Source organism: Oncorhynchus masou, chromosome 12 (assembly GCF_036934945.1).
Source record: "Oncorhynchus masou masou isolate Uvic2021 chromosome 12, UVic_Omas_1.1, whole genome shotgun sequence".
Classification (NCBI taxonomy): Eukaryota; Metazoa; Chordata; class Actinopteri; order Salmoniformes; family Salmonidae; genus Oncorhynchus; species Oncorhynchus masou.
Genome location: NC_088223.1, coordinates 68,043,978 through 68,067,698, shown reverse-complemented (window position 1 = coordinate 68,067,698; position 23,721 = coordinate 68,043,978). Strand labels below are relative to the sequence as shown.

The window sequence follows — 23,721 nt, the reverse complement described above, 5'->3', positions numbered from 1 at the left end:
TAAAACTGTATTCCCTTTGAATGTTGGGTGGCAGGGTAGCCTAGTGGTTAGAGCGTTGGACTAGTAACCGGAAGGTTGCAAGTTCAAACCCCCAAGCTGACAAGGTACAAATCTGTCGTTCTACCCCTGAACAGGCTGTTAACCCAACTCTTCCTTGGCCGTCATTGAAAATATTTTTTGTGAATTTGTTCTTAACTGACTTGCCTAGTTAAATAAAGGTAAAATAAAAAAATAAAAATGTGCCATGAACACAACCAGTTATGACGTTTTCGTCTGATTGTCAAACAAATCCCTTCAAAAAGCAGATTATCTTTGCACGTTTATCCAAAATAATAATAACAGCATCCGAACAGTGCACTGTGCACCTGCCAAATTTTCTTAAATTCTCAAGATCCCTGACAGATCCACGGACGACGCCATTGCACTGCACACTGACCTCACCCATCTGGACAAGAGGAATGCATATTTTTAGCAACTACAGCTTGACCTTCAATACCACAGTGCCCTTTTAAGCTCACCACAACGCTCACAGCCCTGGGACTGAACTCCCTATGCACTCCACCAATCAGGCCTTTATTGTAGAGTGGCCAGACAAAGCCACTCCTCAGTAAAAGACATAGGACAGACCGCTTGGAGTTTGCCAAAAGGCACCTAAAGGACTCTCAGACTATGAAAACAACATTCTCTGAGACCAAGATTGATGTCTTTGGCCTGAATGCCAAGCTTCACGTCTGGAGGAAACCTGGCACCATCCCTACGGTAAAGCATGGTGGTAGCAGCATCATGCTGTGGATATGTGTTTCAGCGGCAGAGACTGGGAGACTAGTCAGGATCGAGGCAAAGATGAACGGAGCAAAGTATAGAGAGATCCTTGATGAAAATCTTCCAGAGCGCTCAGGAGCTCAGACTGGGGTAAAGGTTCACCTTCCAACAGAACAATGACCATAAGCACACAGCCAAGACAATGCAGGAGTGGCTTCGGGACAGGTCTCTGAATGCCCTTGAGTGGACCAACCAGAGCCAGGACTTATTCCCAATTGAACATCTCTGGAGAGACCTGAAAATAGCTGTGCAGCGACGCTCCCCATCCGACAGAGGTTGAGAGGATCTGCAGATATTAATAGGAGAAACTCCCCAAATACAGGTGTGCCAAGCTTGTAGTGTCATACTCAAGAAGACTTGAGGCTGTCATCGCTGCCAAAAGTGCTTCAGCAAAGTACTGAGTAAAGGGTCTGAATACTATTTTTCAGTTTTTAGACATTTCTAAAAGCCTGTTTTTGCTTTGTCATTAAGACTACTGAATATCTAATCAAATAGCTACCCAGTTTCGGCACACAAGAAAATGGCCGTGCCGAAATCCTACCCGCATTCTAATTTCCTTAATTTTGTCACTAGAGTCAAATACTTTCTGTGGCACGCATCAAATACTTTCTATAGAACAAACTTCACATCAGGATAGGCAACCCAAAATTAATAATTAATGTATGCGTGTTATATTAAACATAGGAGGGAGTAAAATGTAGGCAAGCAATAAACATTTCAGAACAAGTACTAGTTGAATAAGACATGGGAGAGATGACAATTTTGCCAAAGAAATTTATTTATAGACTAATACACTTGAAACAAATACCCAAACTGAAAAATGCAGACATTACTAGTGCCTCCCCCGTGATCATCACCCATCTCATACTACTATCATGACCCATCACATACTACGATCATCACCCATCAGATACTACTATCATCCTACTATCATCACCCATCTCATACTACTATCATCACCCATCACATACTACGATCATCACCCATCACATACTACTATCATCACCCATCTCATACTACTATCATCACCCATCACATACTACGATCATCACCCATCAAATACTACTATCATCACCCATCAAATACTACTATCATCACCCATCAATCATCACCCATCTCATACTACTATCATCACCCATCACACACTACTATCATCACCATCTACTACTATCATCACCCATCACATACAACTATCATCACCCATCACATACTACTATCATCACCCATCACATACTACTATCATCACCCATCACATACTACTATCATCACCCATCACATACTACTATCATCACCCATCTCTTTGCAGAACCCACCACATGCACTGTTTTCTTAACCACAAGTGGGTGGATCCATAAAGAATTAATGTGGGAATAAATATCACTGAATGACAAAACATATTGGAATAAAGAAGGCTAATGCAGTTGAAGGCATTAAATTGTTGCTTACTGAAACCCCAAAGTCATCCAATATTTATAATACATTTGATAGAAGCAATAAACTACCTGTGTGTGGTCAACTATTTCAGCCCCGTTTTGCTCTGCATTGAGACAAGCTTGGTGTATTGATAAATCAATGTCACATTTTTTTTTTCCACTGAATCTCTGTTTGGATATTAGGCTGAGGAAAGGTTAGCTAAATTGAGGCGAGTGGTGCTCATTATCATCTTGTCTATTTGGCTCATTTATTAGCACTGATCAGAGCATTTTGCCAGGATGTTATGTAGATTAACAAGTGGATTATTCGGTCGCTTAGTAACCTAGCCGAGGCCTACTCCCAACCAAAGGCATGTGATTTATCTTAATCAATCAATGTGATTTTGTTTCACTAAATCTCCATCTGTATATTTGGTTAATTGTCTGGCTGGACAAAAAAAGTGGAGGTGGTTTTGCTCATCTATTTGTTGTCTCATCTATCAGTGATCAGAAACATTGACCGTGCAATAATGTAGCCTAAATTCAGTGTAGGCCTATAATTCTGCTCGGTCATGTATAAGCAACCCCAAAAGCCTTCTTTTGAAAATACATTGTATTAGTCTTATGTTTCTTAGGACCTTCCCAAACTAATTAATAATGGATTTATTTTTGATTGTGTATATTCTCAATGGATTTATTAAAATAGATGACCACCCTCATCTGCACACCACTACAACCACTCTTCCCTGGCATGTCATCGTGCACACGGGAGGTATAAAAGGTGTATGCAGGCAAGAATATGGTAAAAATAGGCTTGTTTGTAAAAGGGTCATATAAACATTTCTCAATTGTTTTTACAGGCAAAATACCTTAAATTCTAAGTCAAAGCAGTATATGATAAATTTTCTCCCATTTGTAAACGACAGGCTGTCTTAGGTTAGTTATAAAAATCTTTGGCGTTATCTTTTTGGTTATTAGTATACTTATGGCCCAACCCATTGGTTTCTGGGACCAATCATACGGTCCGAATGTGTTCGCATTCAATAAAGGTCAAAGAGTCAAATCCAGACTCATTGCAGAGAAGAAACAAACCTTTGTGGGTGTGGCTTTCGGTCTGAGGAATTAGTCTGGGTAGCCAGGTAAGTATGTCAATACATTAGTTCATTAAAATAACCATATTTATACAGTTTTCCAGTTATGTTATTGCAAAATGTTAAGTAAACATATGAGGATTAAGGACCACTACTGAAATGATTTCCTTTATTAAGATCTCATCTCTACGATTTGCTCAACACAGATTGCAGTCATTTTAGGGCACATAGATTTAACAGAATAACAATCAGCTTTAAGTATAAATAAATCAATGTTGTAAATCACAATAACAGTGGAGTGAATGTGTTTCTTTGGCTGTTTAAACCTGCCCTCTAGAGGCTAGAACCCTCCACTACCCTCCTATTAACCACACGATAGGACTAAACCAGAGTACATATACATTTTAGTAATTTCATGAAATCTGTGCATAGGTAAAACAACCAAACATCACAATCATTGCAAGGAAGAGAACCATCTAGGTCAGGAGGATGCGAGAGCAGACTTCAGACATGGTTGAGAGGAGACAGAGAGGACATCTCTGTGCTCTCTACTTGTGTTTGTTGCTGAGGCTGTGTATGTTGTCTTCGACTGACATTTCCCAGGAACCCCCGCCAGCTCCTCTCTGTAGAGAAAAAGGAGTTTGAAATGTTCATCTGTATGCACTCAAATCACTGATACAGTATATTAATGTCCATATACACTCAGTGGCCAGTTTATTAGGTACCCCGTTCACGAAAATGGTGGCTGTGGCTCGCTATATAAAGCAGGCATCGAGGCATCCCATTACTGTTCGATTGAACATTTGAATGAGCAAAAAGAGTGACCTAAGCAACTTTGAGCGTGGTATGATCGTTAGTGCCAGGTGTGCCGGTGTTGTGCCGAAAATCTCCCCCCTGACATAATTCTCCCCCCTTTCACGTTCTTCATTGCTGCCCATGTCGCTGTATTTGACTCTAGTGACAAAATTAAGGAAATTAGAAGGGGGGGATTCTGGCAGGGGCACAACACAGTTCCAGTATCTCAGAAACGGACACCCTCCTGGGCCTTTTACGCACAACAGTGTCTAGGGTTTACTGAGAGTGGTGTGACAAACGAAACACATCCAGTCAACGGCAGTCCTGTGGGCAAAAACAGCTCGTTGATGAGAGAGGTCGAAGATGAATGGCAGGAATCGTGCAAGCTAACAGGTGGGCCACAAACAGGCAAATAACGGCGCAGAACGGCATCTCGGAATGAACAACTCGTCTGTTCTTGTCACGGATGGACTATTGCAGCAGACGACCACACCAGGTTCCACTTCTATCAGCGAAAAACAAGCTGGACCACCAACACTGTACAATTGAGGAGTGGAAAAACATTGCCTGTTCCGACGAATCACTGTTCCTGTTGCATCAAGCTGATGGCAGAGTCAAGATTTGGCGTAAGCAGCATGAGTCCATGGCCCCATTCTGCCTGGTGTCAACGGTACAGGCTGACAGTGGTGTAATGGTGAAGGGAATATTTTCCTGGCACAGATTAGGTCTCTTGATACCAATTGAGCAACATTTGAATGCCATACCTTGTAGAATCGATGCCCCGAAGAATTCTGGAGGAAAAAGGGGGTCCGACTCGGTAGTCGATAGGTGTACTTACATTTGAATAGTACTGATTTGGACAGAAGAATATTATGTGATCCAGAAGGTGTAAAAATGCCTCCAACCTAAAACTCATTGTTTTTCTCTCTCTCCCAACACACACACAAACAGATACACACACTAGGCCTATACCTCTGCCTAGTGTTCTGCTGCTGTGTGTAGGGGACAGCCTGGCCGTTTCTCCGCTCCCTGGATCCTCATTGATTATTCCCAGGTTGGTGTTCCATTTGTTCCAGTTGACTTCCTCCACTCTGAGAGGACAGACAGATAGACAGACACATGCTCCAATTACTGTCCCTGAGTGTATGACACATCCATCAGCTGTCACAGAAAGCAAATCAATGATGCAGCACACCATGTACCAGGCTGTGGTGCTGCTGTGCACAGCAGCTGTGGAGTGCATTCAGTCATTTAATTCTAGACGCACAATTACACAGCTGGGGTTGTATGAGCGGCTTTAAATTATATTTTCCTGATATGATGGGTTCCTGTCGAAATGGGTTAGTGTTGGGAATGATTGTCATGCTATTGATATTGGACGCAATCAAATCTATAGAATGTTATCCAATAGGAATGTACAGGTATGTTCACTTGTACTTTTGTCAGATACATTTTTTCATTTGATCTATTCTCTCATTATTGATTCAACATCTACAGTATGTAAATAAATTGGCCACCTGAAGCACCATCGGCGGTCTTTCTCTCCAGCCCTGGTCCCCAGGTCCTTGTCCACCCCAGAACGAAGCCTCCTTCTCAAGCAGCGAGGCAGGCTCCTTTCCAGATCCAGGATGGTGATGGCCCGCTGTAGGCACAGGTGTTCATTACAATGAATGAGCTAAGATCAAACTATCCACAAAAAACAAAAACATTAAAAAATTGTGCCATTTCCCTGTCAGTCAGTACATCTGTCTGTCTGCCAGTGAACCCATGGTGGATCACCTGTAGTTTCCAGATGCTGGTGCTCTCCAGGGACATCTTCTCCACAGTGCGGCTCATGAGGGCGATGAGCATGTTGAGCAGCAGGATGTAGGTGAGCACGATGTAGGAGATTAGCAGCATGTAGAACACTTCCTTGTACTGGTACCTAGAAAAAACACATTCCTAATTGCCTAAATTACTGCCCATTTCCCCACCATGATAGCTAGTACAGTATATGGAAGCAAAAATGGCTGTCTTGGCATCACTCAGGTGGGTGCTAGTCATGTCTATCTAAATAGCCTTTTAGCATATGGAAAATCAATTATTACCCCTCTGTGAACTCCAGGTCTCCCATGCCGATGGTGAACTTGAACAGCTCCATGATAGTGTGAGAGATGTTCCTGAAAGTGGGTTTTATACACGAATCCTCAGTGGGAAGGAAAAAGGTACGACCTCTTCCATCTGTACTGTTTATTGGATGTGCTGTATTATTGGCTGGCAATTCAGGTTCCATCAACAAAGTGACCACCGCTGTGGAGGGACAGAGAATGCTTTACTACGGTCCATTCACAGAGTTTTGTTTACAAAACCAGTCAAAGGTTTGGACACACCTGCTCATTCAAGGTTTTTTTGTTTTTTCTACTATTTTCTACATTGTAGAATAATAGTGAAGACATCAGCACATATGGAATCATGCTGTAACCACAAAAGTGTTAAACAAATCAAAATATGTTTTATATTTGAGATTCTTCAAAGCAGCCACCCTTTGGCTTGATGCCAGCTTCTAATCACACTTTATTTGTCACCGAATACAAGTGTAGACTTACCGTTAAATGCTTACTTACAAGCCCTTAACCAACAGTGCAGTTCAAGAGAAGTTCAGAAAATATTTACCAAATAAACTAAAGTAAAAAATAATAAAAAGAAACACAATAACATAACAATGAGGCTATATACAGGGGGTACCGGTACTGAGTCAGTGTGTGGGGTACAGGTTAAAGGTCATTTTCACGTGTAGGTACAGTAGGGTGAAGTGACTATGCATAGATAATAAACAGCGAGTAGCAGTAGTGTACAAAACAATGGAGGTGGGGGTAAATTAAATAGTTCTGGGGCCATTTGATTAATTGTTCAGCAGTCTTATGGCTTGGGGTAGAAGCTGTTAAGGAGCCTTTTGGTTCTAGACTTGGCGCTCCGGTACCGCTTGCCGGCCGGTAGCAGAGAAAACAGTCTATGACTTGGGTGTCTGACAATTTTATGGGCTTTCCTCTGACACCCCCTATTATATACTGTAGGTCCTGGATTGCAGGAAACTTGGCCCCAGCGATATAGTGGGCTGTAAGCAATACCCTCTGTAGCGCTTTATGGTCAGATGCCGAGCAGTTGCCATACCAGGCGGTGCCAACCAGCTGCTCTCGATGGTGCAGCTGTAGAACTTTTGAATGATATGGGGACCCATGCTAAATATTTTCAGTCTCCTGAGGGGGATGTTTTGTTGTGCCCTCTTCATGACTGTCTTGGTGTGTTTTAACCATGATAGATCGTTGGTGATGTGGACACCAAGGAACTTTAAACTCTCAACCCGCTCCATTACAGCCCTGTTGATGTTTGGCCTGCCTTTACCTGTAGTCCAAAATCAGCTCCTTTGTCTTGCTCACATTGAGGGAGAGGTTGTTGTCCTGGCACCACACTGCCAGTTCTCTGACCTCCTCCATATAGGCTGTCTTATTATTGTCAGTGATCAGGCCTACCACTATTGTGTCGTCAGCAAACTTAGTGATGGTGTTGGAGTCATGTTTGGCCATTGAGTCGCGGGTGAACAGGGAGTACAGGAAGGGACTCAGTACACATCCCTAAGGGGCCCCAGAGTTAAGGATCAGCGTGGCAGACGTGTTGTTGCCTAACCTTACCACCTGGGGGAGGCCCGTCAGGAAGTCCAGGATCCAGTTGCAGAGGGAGGAGTTTAGTCCCAGGGTCCTTAGCTTAGTGATGAGCTTTGTGGGCACTATGGTGTTGAACGCTGGGCTGTAGTCAATGAACAGCATTCTCACATAGGTGTTCCTTGTGTCCAGGTGGGAAAGGGAAGTGCGGAGTGCGATTGAGATTGCGTCATCTATGGATCTGTTGGGCAGCATGCGAATTGGAATGGGTCTACGGTATCCGGGAGGATGCTGTTGATGTGAGCCATGACCAGCCTTTCAAAGCAGTTCATGGCTACCAACGTGAGTGCTATAGGGCGGTAATAATTTAGGCAGGTTACCTTCGCTTCCTTGGGCACAGGGACTATGGTGGTCTGCTTGAAACATGTAGGTATTACCGACTCAGTCAGGGAGAGGTTGAAAATGTCAGTGAAGACACTTGCCAGTTGGTCCGGTCATGCTTTGAGTACACGTCCTGGGAATCCATCTGGCCCCATGGCTTTGTGAATGTTGACTTGTCTAAAGGTCTTGCTCACATCGGCTACCGAGAGCGTAATCACACAGTCATCCAGAACAGCTGGTGCTCTCGTGCATGCTTCAGTGTTGCTTGCCTCGAAGCGAGCATAAAAGGCATTTAGCTCATCTGGTAGGCTCGCGTCACTGGGCAGCCCGCGTCTGGGTTTCCATTTGTAGTCCGTAATAGTTTTCGAGACCTGCCACATTCAACGAGCGTCAGAGCTGGTGTAGTAGGATTCGATCTTAATCCTGTATTGGCGCTTTGCTTGTTTGATGATTCGTCTGAGGGCATAGCAGGATTTCTTATAGGTGTCCGGATTAGTGTCCCTCTCCTTGAAAGCAGCAGCTCTAGCCTTTAGGTCAATGCGGATGATGCCTGTAATCCATGGCTTCTGGTTGGGATATGTACGTACGGTCACTGTGAGGACAATGTCTTCGTTGATGCACGTATTGATGAAGCTGGTGACTGAGGTGGTATACTCCTCAATGCCATTGGATAAATCCCGGAACATATTACAGTCTGTGCTAGCTAAAGTCCTGTAGCTATAGTCCTGTAGCATAGCATTCACGCCGTCTGACCACTTCCGTATTGAGCGAGTCACTGGTACTTCCTGCTTTAGTTTTTGCTTGTAAGCAGGGATTAGGAGGAAATAATTATGGTCAGATTTGCCAAATGGAGTGTGGGGGATAGCTTTGTATGCATTCTGTGTGGAATAAAGGTGCTGCACATGTGACATGCTGGTAATACATTTGGTAAAACTGATTTAAGTTTGCCTGCATTAAAATCTCCGGTCACTAGGAGCGCTGCTTCTGGGTGAGCATTTTCTTGTTTGCTTATGGCCTTATAGAGTTGGTTGAGTGCGGTGTTAGTGCCAGCATCGGTCTGTGGTGGTAAATAGATGGCTACGAATAATATAGATGAGAACTCTCTTGGTAGATAGTGTGGTCTACAGCTTATCATAAGGTACTCTGACTAAGGCGAGCAATACCTCGAGACTTCTTTAATATTAGACGTCGCGCACCAGCTGTTATTGACAAAAAGGCGCACACCCCTACCCCTCGTCTAACCAGACATAGCTTCTCTGTGCTGCCGGTGCATTGAAAATCCCTCCAGCTCTATATTATCCTTGTCATCGTTCAGCCACGACTCGGTGAAACACAGTCCTTAATGTCCCGTTGGTAGGATAATCGTAATCGTAGGTCATCAATTTTATTTTCCAATGATTGCATGTTAGGAAGTAGAATTGATGGATGTGGGAGTTTACTCGCTCGCCTACGGATTCTCAAAAGGCAGCCCGATCTGCGTACTCTTTTCCTCTGTCTTTTCTCCACAAATGACGTGGATCTGGGCCTGTTGCCGGGAGAGCAGTTTATATTTTTCGGCGGACTCAAAGGAAAAAGCTTCTTCCAGTTCATAGTGAGTATTCCCAGTTCTGATGTCCAGAAGTTATTTTGGGGCATAAGAGACAGTAGCAGCAATATTATGTACAAAATAAGTTAAAAAACAAAGTTACAAACAATGCAAAAAAGCAAACAAAATAGCACAATTGGTTACGACATGTAAAACGTCACCCATCCTCTTGGCACCATGTTAACAAGAGCTTTGCACACTCTTGGTATTCTCTCAACCAGCTTCATGAGTTGGTCACCTGGAATGCATTTCAATTTAGAGGTGTGCCTTGTTAAAAGTTCATTTGTGGAATTTATTTCCTTCTTAATGCATTTGAGCCAATCAGTTGTGCTGTGATAAGGTAGGGGTGGTATACAGAAGATAGCCCTATTTGGTAAAAGACCACGTCCATATTATGGCAAAAAACAGCTCAAATAATCAAAGAGAAACCATAGTCCATCATTACTTTAAGACATGAAGGTCAGTCAATCCGGAACATTTCAAGAACTTTGCAGTAGCAAAACCATCAAGCGCTATGATCAAATTGGCTCTCACGAGGATCGCCACAGGAAAGGAAGACCCAGAGTTACATCTGCTGCAGAGAATAAGTTCATTAGAGTTAACTGCACCTCAGAAATTGCAGCCCAAATAAATGCTTCACAGAGTTCAAGTAACAGACACATCTCAACATCAACTGTTCAGAGAAGACTGCGTGAATCTGACCATGGTTGAATCGCTGCAAAGAAACCACTACTAAAGGACACCAATAATAAGAAGAGACTTGCTTGGGCCAAGAAACACGAGCAATGGACATTAGACCAATGGAAATATGTCCTTTGGTCTGATGACTCCAAATTTGAGATATTTGGTTTCAACCACCGTGTCTTTGTGAGACGCAAAGTAGGTGCAGGGATGATTTCCGCATGTGTGGTTCCCACCGTAAAGCATGGAGGAGGAGGTGTCATGGTGTGGGGGTGCTTTGTTGGTTACATTGTCTGATTTATTTAGAATTCAAGGCACACTTAACCAGCATGCCTACCACAGCATTCTGCAGCGATACGCCATCCCATCTGGTTTGCGCTTAGTGGGACTATCATTTGTTTTTCAACAGGACAATGACCCAACACACCTCCAGGCTGTGTAAGGGCTATTATACCTAGAAGGAGTGTGATGGAGTGCTGCATCAGATGACCTGGCCTCCACAATCACCCAACCTAAACCCAGATTAGAATGTTTGGGATGAGTTGGACAGCAGAGTGAAAGGAAAAGCAGCCAACAAGTGCTCAGCATATGTGGGAACTCCTTCAAGACTGTTGGAAAAGCATTCCAGGTGAAGCTGGTTGAGAGAATGCCAAGCGTGCGCAAAGGGTGGCTACTTTAAAGAATACAAAATATAAAATGTATTTTGATTTGTTTAACACTTTTTTGGTTAGTACATGATTCCATATGTGTTATTTCATAGTTTTGATGTCTTCACTATTATTCTACAATGTAGGAAATAGTAAAAAATAAAGAAAAACCCTTGAATTAGTAGGTGTGTCCAAACTTTTGACAGCCACTGTAAATATACCCTATCATTCAAAAGTTTGGGGTCACTTAGAAATGTCCTTGTTTTTGAAAGAAAGGCCATTTGTTTGTCCATTAAAATAACATCCAATTGATCAGAAATACAGTGTAGACATTGTTAATGTTGTAAATGACTATTGTAGCTGGAAGCGGCTGATTTTTAATGGAATATCTACATAGGCGTACAGAGGCCCATTATCAGCAACCATCACTCCTGTGATCCAATGGCACGTTGTGTTAGCTAATCTAAGTTGATATAATTTTAAAAGGCTAATTAACTTTTGCAATTATGTTAGTACAGCTGAAAACTGTTGTTCTGATTCTGAGAGTACCTCTGTCCACTGTCGGTGTTCTTTTGCCCATCTTAATATTTAATTTTTATTGGCCAGTCAGAGATACCTATTTTTCTTTGCAACTCTGCCTAGAAGGCCAGCATCCATGAGTCGCCTCCTCACTGTTGATGTTGAGACTGGTGTTTTGCAGGTACTATTTAATGAAGCTGCAAGTTTAGGACAAACTAGACACTCTAATGTACTTGTCCTCTTGCTCAGTTGTGCACCGGGGCCTCCCACTCCTCTTTCTATTCTGGTTAGAGCCAGTTTGCGCTGTTCTGTGAAAAGAGTAGTACACAGCATTGTATGAGATCTTCAGTTTCTTGGCAATTTCTCGCATGGAATGGCCTTTATTTCTCAGAGCAAGTATAGATTGACGAGTTTCAGAAGAAAGTTATTTGTTTCTGGCCATTTTCATCCTGTAATCGAACCCACAAAGGCTGATGCTCCAGATACTCAACTTGTCTAAAGAAGGCCTAAAGAAGGCCAGTTTTATTGCTTCTTTAATCAGAACAACAGTTTTCAGTTGTGCTAACATAATTGCAAAAGGGTTTTCTAATGATCAATTAGCCTTTTAAAATGATAAACGTGGATTAGCTAACACAATGTGCCATTGGAACACAGGAATGATGTTTGCTGATAATGGGCCTCTTTATGCCTACGTAGATATTTCATAAAAAATCTGCCGTTTCCAGCTACAATAGTCATTTACAACATTAACAATGTCTACACACTATTTCTGATCAATTTGATGTTATTTTAATGGACAACAAATGTGCTTTTCTTTCAAAAACAAGGACATTTCTAAGTGACCCCAAACATTTAAACGTTAGTGTGTATATATATATATATATAAATATATAAATATATAATTTATATATATATATATATAAAATAAATCATATTGTTTGCTTATATTCTCTCAATAGGTCTTTTGATGATGTTGGAACAATAAACAAATACATTTTGAATTCATGAGCCACTGAAAGGCTATGTTTGTGTCCCTGCGTGCAAAAGTGACAGAGGAGAGTTGAAATACCTGCTGAAAACCCAAAGAGGAAGGTAACGTAGACAAAGAGAAAGCGCAAGATATCACATAGGATCATCTAAAAAAAAAGAGAGTAAGAATGAGAGTATCAAATGAACTGTGGATTATAACTACAGCTCGGTCATAACACCAATGTTGTTCCAATGGTAGATACCCTGCGGCAATGAATCCTGTAGCTTCTCTGTAAGAGTGTCAAAGGGACTGAATTCTAGAGTCTCAGTGCAGGAGTGCTGATCTAGGATCAGGTCCCCTCTCTCCATGGAATTGTATTCATTGTGTTCTAAAAGGCAAGTGTTCCTATTTCAACACTCCTACTCAGAGAATCTTTGTGAAAACAGGCCCTGGTATCCTGTGTACCTTCTGTATCATGACACTGTAGATGCCCATGTGTCTGTATCCCCTGGAGAAGTAGAGCAGGTTGACCCAGCTGAGAGCCAGACACAGCACAAAAAAACCCAGGTACTCCTCCCTACCACAGCAGTACAGCACTGAGGAGGCCAGGAAGAAAATCGCCTGCAGAAAACTACACACAAAGGCAAGTTAAAGTCAAACGTTGCATCAACTCACTGCGGAAGAGAGTTGGAATCACAGAGAGATAACCTCTGACACTAGAGAAACACAAACTTCCTACACACACATGCATAGACCTGCCAAGAAACATTATCAACATGGCTTAGAAAAATGTATCCTAAGATGTCAGGATCAAAGATAGACTAGTACTGCGTTGGACCACTCTGACTTCAGCATGTTATTATACAGTGTGTACCAGTAGGAGTGTGTGGGTCTAGCCCACAAGCTTGCAAGGCATTCTGAAAGATGTGGCATTGTCCTTATTAGAAGTTCTTCTAATCCCTTAGTTATTGTTTAAGTATGCAGGGGCAGGTGATACATCATCTATCAAATAATTAGTGAGTGTTGAGAGAGATTTTGTACGACTCACAAAAGGATTTCACTGTATCCGTCAATCAGCAAAGTGTCCAGGCTTGGACGTTTTCTCTTCAAGTCTAATATCTTGGGATAGAAAAAGAAAAACATTTGATCAACCACACTTTTGAATACAGTTTTGTTAAATTATATTACTAACATTTAGGCCGGGATTCAATCCAATCGCGCTTGCAGACAACACAGCTTTTAAAGGCAATCTTACCGCGTTATTGAAGATAGCGTTCAAGGTAAACGCTGCAGGTGTCGGCTCAATTAGAAAATGCCTTTAAGTGTCAACCGCGCTATAACATGGATCTAGCGCGAATCGGATTGAATCCTGGCCTTAATCCTCATATAATCAAAGCTCATCACACATACCCCTCTTATGAAGAAATAGCAGGCTCCCACAGTTATAAAAACCTGACCGGCGAGTCGCAGGTACTCCTGTCTGGTATGTTCCAGAGTAAAAGGTGGCTGGATATCAGAGGGTGAGAGAAGAAATTAAGCTGAAGTTAATTAAAATAACTGTCTTTGGACAGCAGGTAGCCAGCCTAGTGGTTAGAGTGTTGGCAAAGTAACCAAAAGGTTGCTGGTTTAGATTTTTTTATTTAAACCTTATTTTACTAGGTAAGTTTACTGAGAACACATTCTCATTTACAGCAACGATCTGGGGAATGGTTACAGGGGAGAGGAGGATGAATGAGACAATTGTAAGCTGGGGATGAGATTAGGTGACCATGATGTGATATTTAGGTGGCCAGATTGGGAATTTAGCCAGGACACCGGGGTTAACACCCCTACTCTTACAATAAGTGCCATGGGATCTTTAGTGACCACAGAGAGTCAGGACACCTGTTTTATGTCCCATCCAAAAGACAGCACCCTACACAAGGCAATGTCCCAAATCACTGCCCTGGGGCATTGGGATATTTTTTTAGACAAGAGGAAAGGCTGCTGTATGCAGTATCAGGTCACCTATCCAGGGACTGACCACAACCAACCCTGCTTAGCTTCAGAAGCAAGCCAGCAGTGGGATGCAGGATGGTATGCTGCTAATACCTGGGCCATCAAGGTGACAAATCTGTCGATGTGTCCTTGAGCAAGGCATTTAACCCTAATTTGCTCCAAGGGCACCGTACTACTATGGCTGACCCTGTATAACACCACATTTCACTGCACCTGTATGTGACAATAAACAATTCATAAATAATACTTTGATCTCCTCTATATCTGAATGATTTTTGCATGGATCCAAACTTAATTGCTCTGGGACCAGCCAGGCTAGAATAATGTAGCTTATTGTGATAATGCAAAGACCTCACCGTTCCCTTCTTCCTGTAGTAGGCGACAGCAGTGAAGACGGAGAGGTAAACCAGGTAAACCAGGAAGTTTAAGAAAAACATCCGAGCAGCAAACTTGTCCCACTTCTCCTCCAGTAGCCTGTTCAGAGGCTCAATCTGCAGCATCTCATGGCGATTCTGAAATTATATGTTATAATATTGATATAATATAGCCACAATTTTATGCTAGTATATCTATATTTGAGTCTTTCTCTCTTTAGAGACACAGATTCACAGAGAGGTTGGAGAACAGCTGCACAGGGTTAACCACAGTGCAGAACTCATGGAGCAGTTTAGGTGTTATGTGCCTTGCTCAAGGGCACAACAGCAGGAAATGGCATCTAGAGACCCATTTATACCTGGTGCTAACATGTGTCCTTCCTAATGTTGTCCACATTCTGATTAGTCAATGCTATCAGATAGCATGGACCCCATTCTGAGTGTGCCCATATTCTTTAGACAGGTGTAGACTATTAAGATGCTCATATCCAAAATCTTTTTACGTGTCTATTTTCAAAGGATAAAGCTAAGAATATTAATAACTTCAGAGTTGGAAAAAAATTAAATGTATTCTACAAGAACAAACATCACTCAATAAAAACACAACCTTATGGACCAATCCTTGGATAGTTTATCAGAATTCACCGATAAATTGGTCCACATGTAAAAACTAAAGGCATAGAAACTGTAAATGACTTGGTAATTCTGAAAAGCAATATTGTCAAATACATGCAACTTAAATGTTTTTGATCACACAATTTTGATTCAAAATCTTTTGGACATCAGATCAATCTTGAGGAAATCCTATCTGAGTCAGAAAAGGATATTCATATGATAGGTAAGCTATACAAAACCTTGCAGAGGGCCTATCCAGCTGACAATCTCTTAGAAAAAAAGTATAAACTATTGGAACCCAGACTTAAAAATAAATAACTGATGTTGGCACAAGATGGAGGGAATGTTGGACCATAATTAAACAATATTACAGATAATGAAAATGTACACTTAATCCAGTATAAATACATTTATAGAATAATATTGAGACAAAATTCACAAATTCTGCAGCACAACGGCAGAGTCATGTCTGAAGTGTAAAACTAATAATGACTCAATAATCCATGCCTTCTTGGAATGTTATAAAGTCCAAAAGTTATGGGCGGAGTTAGAAAGTTGGCTTTCAGAAGTATTACAATGTAAATGTACTTTTAATCTGTAAATCTGCATATTTCAAGACATGGCATAAGAGGGGGTGCAGTGAGATACCCAATCGGTTGGACGATACTTTTACTTGTCAATCATCTTAAAAAAAACATATCGTAAAAACTGTAAATCAAGCAATCGTTCGTCGTTATCACAGTGGAAAGGTCAACCGCTTTACTATCTAAAAATTGAAAGTGAGTGCGCTATGGAGAGAAACAGAGTGATGGGGCGCTGGAGATGGGGGTGTGTGCTAGTGGGTCGGGGCAGGTGTGATGTAGTTGATGTTTGTACGATGTTGTCATTTGTATGTGAATGTTTTGTATTGTTTATAAAAGATCAAAGAAAATCTACAAAAATAAATAAAAGATGCATTTTGATGTGATTGTGATCTGATCTTCCTGACCACCAGAGGTAGTAAGACATGCATTGTGTCTGGAAGTGTAGCTGGATCTGGAAAGTGAAACCATTTAAATTATCATTATCCAGCCCTCTAAAATCATTGACAGGTGGTACCATTAACTCAGGCCATCAAAATGTGTCTTAAAATAAATAAATGTTATTTAAAAAGAATACCTCTCAAATAATTTGCATAGAGGGAGGGATCAGCAAATTTGGTCACAACGCAGTGGACAGATGCATGTCTGAAAATCTGGGCACAATCAGAATGTGGCCAAGATTAGGACAAAGGATGCATGATAGCACCAGGTATAAAGGGGCTTATGATTTGATCCTTTTGATATAAATGTGACTCACAGGAATGTCACTGCTGTAAACGATGATTTCCAGGACAGAGTTCTTCTCGTAGGAGTCCAGTGAGTCCAGGTCATACAGGGAGGAGTGGACGGGTCCGTAAACCCACTCAGTGAATTTACGGGACAGGTTTCTGGTCTCCCTCTCCTGGAACTCACGATGCATCATGTGCTTAAACAGCTAGATGAGGAATAAAACAATTGGTTTACACATAATGGAAGGATGTAGCACATTATGATAAACACATACAGTGCATTCGGAAAGTATTCAGACCTCTTGACTTTTTCCACATTTTGTTAGGTTATAGCCTTATTCTAAAATGGATTCAATAGTTTTTCCCCCTCATCCGTCTACACAAAATACCCGATAATGATAAAGCAAAAACAGGGTTTTAGAAATTTTTGTACATTTATAAAAAATGTAAAACTGAAATAGACATAAGTATTCAGACACTTTACTCAGTACTTTGAAGCACCTTTGACAGCGATTACAGCCTCAAATCTTCTGGGGTATACTGGTACAAGCTTGGCATACCTGTTTTTGGGGAGTTTCTTCCATTCTTCTCTGCAGATCCTCTCAAGCTTTGTCAGGTTGAATGGGGAGCATTGGTACACTGCTATTTTCAGGTCTCTCCAGAGATGTTCGATCTGGTTCAAGTTCAGGCTCTGGCTGGGCCACCCAAGGACATTCAAAGACTTGTCCTGAAGCCACTCCGGCATTGTCTTGGCTGTGTGCTTAGAGTTGTTGTCCTGTTGGAAGGTGAACCTTTGCCCCAGTCTGAGGTTCTGAGCACTCTGGAGCAGGTTTTCATCAAGGATCTCTCTGTACTTTGTTCCATTCATCTTTCCCTTGATTCTGACTAGTCTACCAGTCCCTGATGCTACCAGTCTACCAGTCCCCTCAAGGATGATCAATGGAAACAGGATGCACCTGAGCTCAATTTCGAGTCTCATAGCAAAGGGTCTGAATAGTTATGTAAAAAAGGTATTTCTTTTTTTAATTTGAAATAAATTTGCAACATTTCTAAAAACCTGTTGCTTTGTCATTATGGGGTATAGTGTGTAGATTGATGAGGAAAAACATTTATTCAATCAATTTTAGAATAGGGCTGTAACGTAACAAAATGTGTAAAAAGTCAAGGGGTCTGAATATTTTCTGAATGCACTGTATGAAAGAAAAATTTGTACGTCTAACAGGAACAACATATTACAATAAAGATGAGATTACTTAATTTGGAAACAACAAGAAGGTCTCTATTGGGCCGAACACCATTACAGCATTACTCCATATTGGACTCCTCCCTTACCCCGATCTTGCCAGTCTTGGCAGCCAGTTTTATAGTCGTCAGGCCCTGGTTGTTCTCAATGTCCTCCAGCCTCCATTTGGGGTGCAGGCGGGCAGCTGTTGTGAGGATGTGGTCATACATAGAGGTGATGAAGTCAGTGTTCTCTGGTGTGTTATCAGCCAACACCACCAGGGCATGCAACACCATGTTACCCAGAGAATCACTCTCCCTCACATCCACTCTGTGGTAGTCATTCTCCAGCAGAAAGTCCACCACCTCAGGCTGGTTGGTGCATGCAGCCAGGGACAGAGGTAGCTCACCTAGAAACACATTTTCCCTCAATTCAATGTCCTTTCTATTACCCTATCCACCACAACAGTGACAACCTTGTTGGAAATATTTTCTGGATATGTAAATCCAATTTAAATAAAGCTTCATAAAACACTTTAATAAAATTCCCTTCGTCATAAAGAAGGGAATGATTAGACTAGACTAGACGCCTGACAAGTAGAAGAGTCTGTTGTCAAACCTACCAGAGGAGGATACTGTTCAAGGCTCAGTGATACTGACACACTCACCAAAGTAGAAGCTGGGTCCATCATTGAGCTGGAAGAATTTCCCACAGGCTTTGGCATGGACGTTTGCTCCTTTCTTGATCAATAGCTCAACAAAATAGGTGCTCCTTCTCTCAATGGCAATATGAAGGGCTGTTTGACCTATTTGATCCGTAGATAGAAAGGATAGAATATCATAACATGCATGGCCTGACATATACAGTTACATGACTGTTTTGGTATGTTGAGGGCTGTGTATATAAAACTGAGTTGTCAGAGACATGTGTGGAATAGATGAACAACATCAAGTAATGATAATTCTGGTTATATGACAGTTCACCTTTGTAATAGCTGTCTGTGTATGCAGCATTTACTAATTCTTTGATGTCCCCCATCTTCTCTGAGATGTCAAGGAGATATTCAATTGTGTTATTTCTGCCATTTCTCAGATTCAGTAGAGCCTTCAGCAGGACGTTTTTACCATACGATTGATCTAGGAGAGCAAGAGGTGAAAGAATGAGGTATAAAATAATACACTTGATGGTCAGCGTTAGTGGTAAAGCTATAGGTACAATGTATTACCACTCTAGGGTTAGGGGTAGGGTTGAGGTTAGAGTTGAGCTGGGATGTGGACATGAAGTTAAAATTAGGATTGATGCTAGAGTTAGGGCTTAACTGGGATGTGGACATGAATCTATGGTTAGGGTAATGGCTAGAGTTAGGGTTTGGCTGGGGTGTGGACATGAAGGTAGGGTTAGGTTAATGGGTTGGTTTTGGGTTGAGCCAGGGTGTGGACATCAAGCTAGGGTTGGGGTTAGTTTACAATACTCATTACACTGTAATAACACAAGTAGTTACACAGCAATAATAGCACTGTAATGTAAAGTGGTACCCTAAAATGCTAAAATTATACAATACTATATATTGTAATGCATAGTCCCCCTCACACTCAGTGTTGGAGAGCTTTTTCATGGACTGATGCAAGTACTGATGCAGCCCCTCCAGCTTCATGACATCACCAGTGGACACGGCCTCAAACAGCCTCTTGATGTCAAACCTCTTGCTGTCCCTGTCCTCTTTGTTCTCCTGCAAACATCGTACTTCTCTACAAAGAAAAATGTTAGACTTTAGTATTTAGGAAAGCATTTCTTCTTCAATTGGAAAACAACGAATGGTCTTTCCCAAAAGGGCTTCAAAACAAAGACCTTACTCTCATGTTATATTGTAAATTAACTTCTGATTAAAAAAATGTCCTCCCTGAGGGAAGACATCTGTGTTTTCTCAAACAGTATTAAGACTGTTATTAGTGTGACTTAGCCCTACAATCAGGCATTAAACACCATTTGTCGCCATACTGTACAGAATGTGTTATTATATTTTGTGAATGCGTTGTCTCACTTGTCAAAATTGAGATTGAATCTAATCTTGGGAGCGGCCTCCTCCAGCTCATCCTGGTAGTCTGAGTCCATGGGGGCTTTGGGCCCCTCCGAACTGCCTAAGCCTAGGGCAGACACCAGCCGGTCAGGCTTCTTCACCTGTCTGCTCTGTGCCCTCTCATCATCTGTCCTGTCATCCGTCTCCAGAGAGAAGGAAGGGTACTCTGGGCCCTTTGACTTGCTCATAATGACTCCTCGGACTGGTGGTCTAGAGGAGGAGTTACAATGATAACACATCACAGTCATGTAAATACAGTACGTTCAGTATATTATAAATCCCATGAGAGGATTGACAAATTCTAATTTTATTTTATTTTTCTGCAGTGAGGGACTGCATTCATGGTTATCTTTCTGAGTTTTGGCATGATGAAATATTGTTTGGTCATACACATTTTAATAACTAGACATTAACTTGACAATTTTTTCCATTTATCGAGATTCTCGGAAACATAATGAGAGAGCTGACCTCAAAATACACCAGCTTTTAGACATGTGATGTTTCACCCCCAGATCGCTAACAAAGCTGGTTATTTATTAGCACTTCCCCATGACAACTGTAGCTAATAAAAAACTCTATCCAGGCCTGGAACCCTTTCTTTACTTAAATAACTGGCAAAACATTCCCAGACAGCCACTACTGAGACACATTGTAAATAATCACATTTCTCTTCAAGCTAAGCTGATCAGAATGAATCATTATTCTGGGGATTTAAATTATTTATCAGAAAAAGGATGGCATGAGAAACAAATTGTTTTGTTATTTCCCTGTAGATGCCCTAGAAAAGAGGAAGGGGGTTGACAATGACTCAGAGTGAAACTCTGAAGACCTCTGCCTACCATGAGGAGAACAACATGTGTGGAACAGCAGAAAGAGAGTGGTCATGACCATGATTCAAACACATCACCATTTATAACCCAGCACATCTAGATCCATCTCAATCTCATCAAATAATTTGGTTTATGATACCCTTGACAAATTAATGAAATAATACAGAACTGTGTTACTAGGGAATACAGCGTTGTGAAAGCAAATCATCTAAGGCTCAAAATGGCACAACACACGCTCAGTGTAAAACAGTGTGCAGCACGTGAACATTGACTCTTATCCACTCTATGAGATAATGTCTGCATGCATAATTGGTGGCCATTTTGCTGTCACTTGATGTACATTATAGATCCTCATCTACTCATCTAAAGCTGCTGGACCTGGGGCTCAAAATGGCTTCTTCCTCTCAGAGAAGAAAGGCTATTTTCTGATGCGGTGTCATATGATTGCCAACCCCTCCCTACTTACAAAAAAACAAAACCACAGTGTCTACCAACTGTAGCACATCAACGATGAGCTCTCTCCCACCACAGCGTATAGTCTGTTCCTCATTTAAACACATTATTGTTTTTCTTATGCTAATTGAATCTTTTCACATTAACTACAGTGTAAGCTGAAACTCAAGCTGAATAATCTAATTGTTGTGCTTGTCTTATTCTGCTCTGATACAGTCTTCATGTAACCGTGTACATTTGAATCGTCCTCCTGTGCAGATGTTGTTAGAAAACGACTAGACTGGTAGACAATGACATCATGGATCATCATGAAAACAAAAAATGTTAGAATCACAGTTTCAGACACATCTAACTAATAAATTGCATGCAAAAATGTAAAACCTAACAGTGAGCAATTGTGATTTGGTTATATTCATGGTTTCTATTAGAAGCCTGCTCTACAGTACAGTTTCTCACAGTGAGCTCATGCACGACATGTTGACTGGACTGAATGTTTACAGTTTGGAGTGAATTCAGTTATGGCAATAGAATAACGGAACCTTTCCCACACAAACAAAGCAAATTCAAAGCCATCATCAACACCTGCTTATGATTCTATAATTCATAACATGAAGCCATCTGGGACCTGAAGGTCTAACATACAGATAACTGTACTTACACAGAGATGAATGAATTCCTTCCATGTATGTATGAAGACAATTTCACAGAGTGGTCTGCTGGATCACATTTTCTCTTATGTCTTTGTCTATCATATCATCCGTGTATTAAATAAACACCTTAAATGCACAACCGCATGACAAATCAACCTCTATACACAGAGCGTGTGTGTGTGTTTGAATCTTACTCACGACTACTGTGAGTAGTAGAGAGGGATGCTATGGATAAAGCGATGGGGATGATGTTGGAGAGCGGAGAGAGAGCCTGATGCAGAAAGATAGGTAGAGGCCATCCCCTGGGAGTATCAGAGTACATTACCACCAGAGAGAGCTCTGCGCTGAGAGCTTAAAAGGCTACATGGCTGAGCCTTGGTGTTATTGACCCAGCCTCTATTGCACTGCTGAGACAGCAATGATATAGTGACCAGGAGATGCACAAAGGATCTTAGCTTATTCTTATGAATGTTGACTAATAACTGTTTTAATGTACATGTGTTTTGTTAACATTATATTCAAAAGTAAATGGACATCAGTTTAGCCATGGGCTCTTATTTACTCTCTGCATCCGAACTATATGCATACTATATTCCTATTGATAGAAACATAGAATACCACATAAGTAAATTGATAAGGTGTTGAACCAACATTCTTAGTAAATCCTCAAAGTTCACATACACACATACTCAGTGCACACAATGGCATGGTCATATTCTGCATTTCACAATCTCTGCTTCAAAAGTAAATTCCAGTATCCTGATTTGCCACTTTTTGTACAACATTTTGTTGCAAATTCTTAAAGCCAAAATATCATCCCCTTCTCATTACTTCACACTTTGAGTAGCCTACAAAATGTTGCACAGCTGATCAAAGATTTTCTAATATCCTCATAAGACCTAATGGTACTGTGTAGTTAGTTTGATGCAAAGGCATCTATCTTCTTGAATACTGTATATGTCATAACAATGTAATAACACAAACATAGATGATTAATCTAGTCATATATAATTACATATTATCAGATAATATATTACTTACTTATTGTTTTGAATGTGTCTCGTCTCACAAGGGATTTCTTCTCACAAGGGTTTCTTCTTTCTTTCAGAACAACTTTGCAGAGCTTCCGGAGTGTGTGCCTTCTCTTAGATTTGCTGCCTGGTGAGCTGTGTTGTTGGTGAGTCTGTTCCTGTGACTAAGATTGTGGTTGGAAAAAAACTTGTCTTGTGAGATTAGACTTACTATATACTGTAGTTAGAGGGATCAACATACTTTGACTTCTTTTACATGCGCCATGATAACATAACAATTTTCTCATTTAGTAAAAACAGCATTAAATAATTGTAATCATTATAAATGATAGTTGTAATGATCAACAATACTAAAATCTTGTTAATAACACTGATGTGTAAGCTAGCAGTAGCAGAACAATGTTTTAGTTAAAAGTTCAAGTTCACCAATGCAAACATTTCAAATACAGTACATTATTTTACTGTAGTTAACCAGGTCCTACATTACCACTTACCCCCTTACTGTAGACCTAATTTAACTTTTAGTTTGTACTATAAATGTGAGATCATTTTGATTGGAGATTGCACAATGGATTTCAAATAGTATTAGTTCATAAACATTTCTGAGGATATCACTGAATA

General features: G+C 41.1%; 1 protein-coding gene across 1 annotated transcript; it reads right to left on the bottom strand.

Moving 5' to 3' along the window:
• Positions 1–3,480: 3,480 nt before the first annotated feature.
• trpv1 (transient receptor potential cation channel, subfamily V, member 1) lies at positions 3,481–23,303 on the bottom strand. Its single transcript, XM_064981754.1, has 17 exons — positions 23,111–23,303; positions 20,101–20,346; positions 19,650–19,807; positions 19,043–19,195; positions 18,727–18,864; positions 18,170–18,468; positions 16,867–17,043; positions 14,896–15,051; positions 13,952–14,047; positions 13,590–13,660; positions 13,007–13,172; positions 12,641–12,707; positions 6,208–6,409; positions 5,900–6,044; positions 5,638–5,762; positions 5,093–5,211; positions 3,481–3,948 (listed from the first exon to the last, which is right to left on the bottom strand). Exons 2-17 carry the CDS (start codon positions 20,322–20,324, stop codon positions 3,830–3,832), a joined length of 2,415 nt encoding a protein of 804 aa, XP_064837826.1. The 5' UTR covers positions 20,325–20,346; positions 23,111–23,303; the 3' UTR covers positions 3,481–3,829.
• Between the last annotated feature and the right edge of the window lie 418 nt (positions 23,304–23,721).